The sequence below is a fragment of the Nannospalax galili genome, unplaced genomic scaffold, assembly GCF_000622305.1.
Source record: "Nannospalax galili isolate Female #2095 unplaced genomic scaffold, S.galili_v1.0 scaffold469, whole genome shotgun sequence".
In the NCBI taxonomy this organism is placed as follows: Eukaryota; Metazoa; Chordata; class Mammalia; order Rodentia; family Spalacidae; genus Nannospalax; species Nannospalax galili.
The window spans coordinates 132,144-133,740 of NW_008359443.1; the positions used below are offsets into that span (position 1 = coordinate 132,144).

Genomic DNA, 1,597 nt, shown 5'->3' on the forward strand with positions numbered 1-1,597 from the left:
ATAGATAGATAGATAGATGATAGGTAGATGATAGATAGCAGTTCATCGAGTTAAACTTGTTTTGCTCGTTTTGTTTTTGCACTGTAGGGTTGAATTGTCCTACTCTGCTTCTATTAAAGAACCGGAAAGGAAGAGGAGAGAGCTGTTCCCCACAGTTTCAGACCAACCAAACCATGAACAAGAATTAAACAAGGTAGGAAAATAATGCTCTCCATCCATTCTTCCAACTGGATCTGGGATCTTTGCATAAACTTGGATTTTAAAAAATCTCCCTTCTGGGGCTGGAGAGATAGCTCAGCAGTTAAGAGCACGGACTGCTCTTGCAGAGGACCCGGGTTCGATTCCCAGCACCCACGTGATGGCTATGAATCATCCTTAACTCCAGTTCCAGGGGAATCCGAAGCCCTCTTCTGACCTCCGTGGCATTGCACGACATGGGTGCACTCACATACATGCAGGCAATACACTCATACACATAAAATAAAAATAATAAATAAAAGATTTTTTAAAAATCTTCCTTCTAATGGGGTGTAATGCTGCACGCCTTTAATCCCAGCACTCAGGAGGCAGGGGCAGGTGGATCTCTGTGAGACTGAGGCCAGCCTGGTCTTCATAGCAAATTTCAGACCAGCCATTCTGTCTCAAAAGAAAAAACAAAACAAAAACAAAAACAAAAAAACAAACAACAAAAAAAACAAACCAGGGACTGGAGAGATGGCTCTGGGGTTAACAGCACTGGCTGCCCTTGCAGAGGACCCGGGTTCAATTCTTAGCACTCACATGGCAGCTAACAACTGGCCATAACTCTAGTTCCAGGGGATCTGACAGCCTCTTCTGACCTCCGAGGGCACAGCAGGACACAAGTGCACTCACACACATGCAGGAAGTAGACTCTTACACATAAAATAAAAATAATAAATCAAATATTTTAAAAAACAAAGACTTCCACCTCACTCCCTTTTACTCCTAAAATAATAACCAACCAAGTAGATAATTCCGCTATTGTTCTGTGAACACAAACATTGACTTAGTCTTCCAGTGGAATACTGCCTCTAAAATGTGGAGGGGAGCCCTCATAGGCAGCAGCTTAGAGCCCAGACCAGCTGCAAACCCAACAGGTGACCTTGGAGAACCTGCCTGTGCAGCTCGCTCAGGACCCCATCCAGGACACGCTGGTTAATACTGTTGCCCGACTTCCTGAGGAGACATGAAGATATGTCTACCCACTCCACGTTGGGCACTGACAACAGACTAAAGAACTGATCCTGCTCCAGACCAGCCTGTGAGCTACTTACAGGAGCATGGCGGGGTACTACATACAGGAGCATGTGTGACTCAGAAGCAGCTGTATCACCAAAGAGCAACACACAAATGGTGATGAATTGTTAAAGCTGCAACCCAGGAGCTCCCTGCAAAATGCAGTCCCCTCTCCCCACTGCAGTTCCCTCATCACTGCAGTCTCCTCTCCCCACTGCAGTCCCCTCTCCACACTGCAGTCCCCTCTCCTCACTGCAGTCCCCTCATCACTGCAGTCTCCTCTCCACTGCAGTCCCCTCTCCACACTGCAGTCCCCTCTCCACACTGCAGTCCCCTCTCC

General features: G+C 47.0%; 1 protein-coding gene across 5 annotated transcripts in view; it reads left to right on the forward strand.

Moving 5' to 3' along the window:
• Window positions 1-1,597, forward strand: part of Deup1 (deuterosome assembly protein 1) — a 72,963-nt gene that overhangs the window by 46,653 nt on the left and 24,713 nt on the right. For all 5 annotated transcript variants that reach the window (XM_029558680.1, XM_029558679.1, XM_029558681.1 and 2 more), the window contains one exon: window positions 88-193. In XM_029558680.1, coding sequence (XP_029414540.1) covers window positions 88-193 — 106 coding nt within the window. The remainder of the gene's footprint in view (window positions 1-87; window positions 194-1,597) is intronic.